We start from the raw sequence: 2,861 nt of genomic DNA, 5'->3' as shown, positions 1-2,861 counted from the left end.
ATTTTGCCTTTTTTATAGGTTTTTAGGTCCTAAAAATCCGTTCTCTGGTCATGAACTACATACTATATCGCTTGCCAAGTTTCTTTGTGGTACTTATTTCAGTTTTTGCTTGAAATTTCGTATGTACTAACGAACTAAGAGACATGGTTAGTTGTTAATTGTACTTTTTCTTCCATTGTATTCATGGGTGCATCTGCTGTGGGTGTCCACCCATAGATTTTGAATCCAAGGATTTTTTCATGTACTTCGGTGCTCATCGCTCGCTCGTACGGGCCCATAGGACATGCATAGAATAGTTCTGTCGAAAGTTCTTATTATTGTAGCGGCTCTACCAAGCCCCATCTAAATAGGTTTGTCCACCATCCTCAACTTTAACCACGTTTCTGGTCCCTATAAAAGTGCTGGCATGATTATTGATTTCGTTTGACGTTACAAACATTATAAGTTGCGATCCCGTACGATCCGGACTAGTCACAATCAGTCAGATTTTACTGGAAATCGTTCCCGTACTCGGTTCTCTGACTATTGAGAGGACAAAAAATAGAGTAAATACGGTTCTTTCTCTGTCAGAAGTTAACAGTTTTAGTCCGAGAATTTTTTGCTAGTAAATTCTGGNTTCTGGCTGTAGTGTGTTTGGCAACCAAATTGTAAACAAATGAAAAGTGCACTCTGCTAATTCATGTTGAAAAGTATTTAATTGCTTGTTTAAGTGGGTTCTAATGAAGTTGATTTTTGGTTATTTGCATGAGTGAACTAGGTGTGTTTACATACAAAATAAGCAAAAATTTACAACCAAAATTTGGAGGTTATGTTCAAGTTGACAGAAGTTACAATTTTTTACTAGAAAGCGATCCCGTACTTTTCAATGTTACTCTCTCGCTCTGAGCGAATTTTTATTTTTTGACAGTTTTACTAGTCCGAGTCCGAGGAATACGGGATTGCACTTATAATTAAAACAGTTATTGTTCTGCTTCTTTGGTATCATTGAGATCTATCAAAACTCTCCCCCAATTCATATCATTTCTTTGTATATTTTTGATTTTATATTTTTTAGTGTACACACTAAGTTTAGTATAAATTAGAAATTATTTTTAATATTAGTTTCTAGTATTCAACTCGCTTTTTCATCTCTACTCGTGTATGCGTCCTAATTTTTACGTTTATTTTATGTTTGTGTTGTTGTTGTGGTTATGTCGTGTGCCATGCCATACCTCTACCACTCTCGTACATACCCACCTACTACTACTACTACTACCTACTCTACCTACACATATTTGCCAATTTATGTTGTGTTTGTAAAAATCGCTGAAGTGATTTGGATTCGAATTGCAGAAAACGCAGTAATGAGGATTCATTCTCCGTTATGGAGGAGGATTTACGCATTTGCACAGTGCGTCCAGTCAACGATGGCGATCGACGATTCTGTTTCGAAGTAATTTCGCCAACAAAGTGAGTAGCAAAACGGTTCTAAAAATTAGCAAACAAATAAATTAGTGTATACATTTAAGCTCATATAAAATTATTGAAGATAACATTTAAGTAAATCATTTACTATACTTCCAGATCGCATATTTTGCAAGCAGACTCTGCTGATATGCTATCGCTATGGATTTCGGCACTACAAAAGAGCATTGGTGCTGCCATACAGCACGACAGTCAACATTCCAGACCACAGTCGTCACTGGCGACGAATGCATTCAATGCCAAGCGGAAAATGTACGTATTCATCTAACCTGAAAACCATCGGAAATACCGTCTTAAGTGCTAACTTTTTATTCTCTAGCCATTGGGAGCAATTTCTTAAAATTCCCGGCAATTCGCAATGTTGTGATTGTCGCGGCTCAGATCCGCGCTGGGCTTCCATCAATCTGGGCATTACATTATGCATTGAATGCTCCGGTGTGCATCGCAGCCTGGGTGTGCACTACAGTAAAGTGCGTTCGCTCACCCTCGACGCTTGGGAAACGGAGAATGTGAAAGTGATGATGGAATTGGGCAACAATGTGGTCAATCGCATTTATGAGGCACGCATTGGTGACAGTTGCGAACTGAAGGCGGCCACGGAGAATTGCGATATCAGTGTGCGCGAGGCGTGGATTAAGGCGAAATACGTGGAGAAGCGTTTCGTTTGTGCCATGCCGAAACCGCAAGAGCTGCTCTCGAGCGAAACTGCTGAGGTGCTATCCATTGATAGCGGCGGCGGCGGCGGAGGTGGTGGTGGTGGTATTTTCGGCAATGGTGTTAGTGTGCTAGGTGTTGGTGATGCTGACGAATCGCGTAGTCTGAGCAAGACGACAACACTTTCGTTGGGTGCACGCAAATGGGCAGTGAAAAAATATCGCCGTCGTCGTCATCGCGATCGACATCGCTCTAGTTCGAAATCGGATGATGATGACGAATCGATAANCGCAAATGGGCAGTGAAAAAATATCGCCGTCGTCGTCATCGCGATCGACATCGCTCTAGTTCGAAATCGGATGATGATGACGAATCGATAAATCTTCCCTCGCTCTCGTTGAGTATTTCACGCGAAGACTTAATGCTAATCGGTGATGATTTGGCGTTAGAATCAGACGAAACGCCAGCCATATTGGGTTCGGATCAGGAATCTACCGATGGTGAAATCGAACCGGAAATATTGGATGAGGTGCCCTTCTCCAAACTTGATGCGAATCTCATGTTGTACAAAGCAGCTGCGGTGCATAATTTGCCGGTCATGTGCATGGCATTTGCGCTTGGCGCCAACAAACACTGGAAGAATCCGAACGATCACAATCGCACTTACTTGCATCAGGCGGTGCTGTCGGTGAGTTTAGTTTCGAAATAGTATTTCAATGCAATATTTTTCATTAAAGTACAAA

The 2,861-nt window shown here is 41.2% G+C and overlaps 1 protein-coding gene across 2 annotated transcripts; it reads left to right on the top strand.

The window, feature by feature from the left end:
* The first annotated feature begins 927 nt into the window (after positions 1–927).
* Positions 928–2,855, top strand: CenB1A (Centaurin beta 1A). 2 transcript variants are annotated; one of them, XM_017606038.1, is made up of 4 exons: positions 928–1,449; positions 1,564–1,716; positions 1,784–2,364; positions 2,457–2,855. In XM_017606038.1, exons 1-4 carry the CDS (start codon positions 1,364–1,366, stop codon positions 2,825–2,827), a joined length of 1,191 nt encoding a protein of 396 aa, XP_017461527.1. In that variant the 5' UTR covers positions 928–1,363; the 3' UTR covers positions 2,828–2,855. The 2 variants fall into 2 exon arrangements, with proteins under 2 accessions (XP_017461527.1, XP_017461526.1); XM_017606037.1 differs by having other exon boundaries at positions 929–1,449; positions 1,784–2,320; positions 2,413–2,855.
* Positions 2,856–2,861: the final 6 nt, after the last annotated feature.

This window comes from Rhagoletis zephyria, unplaced genomic scaffold (genome assembly GCF_001687245.7).
Source record: "Rhagoletis zephyria isolate East Lansing unplaced genomic scaffold, Rhagoletis_zephyria_1.1 Rzeph_scaffold_39915, whole genome shotgun sequence".
Taxonomy (NCBI): Eukaryota; Metazoa; Arthropoda; class Insecta; order Diptera; family Tephritidae; genus Rhagoletis; species Rhagoletis zephyria.
Note: the sequence above shows the minus strand (reverse complement) of the source record. Positions and strands in the feature narration are given on the sequence as shown.

Coding starts and splice junctions, on each gene's coding strand:
- CenB1A (XM_017606038.1), top strand. CDS start 1,364: ATGGAGGAGGATTTACGCATTTGCACAGTGCGTCCAGTCAACGATGGC. Junction 1,450..1,563: donor GAAGTAATTTCGCCAACAAA/GTGAGTAGCAAA, acceptor CTATACTTCCAG/ATCGCATATTTTGCAAGCAG. Junction 1,717..1,783: donor TTCAATGCCAAGCGGAAAAT/GTACGTATTCAT, acceptor TTTATTCTCTAG/CCATTGGGAGCAATTTCTTA.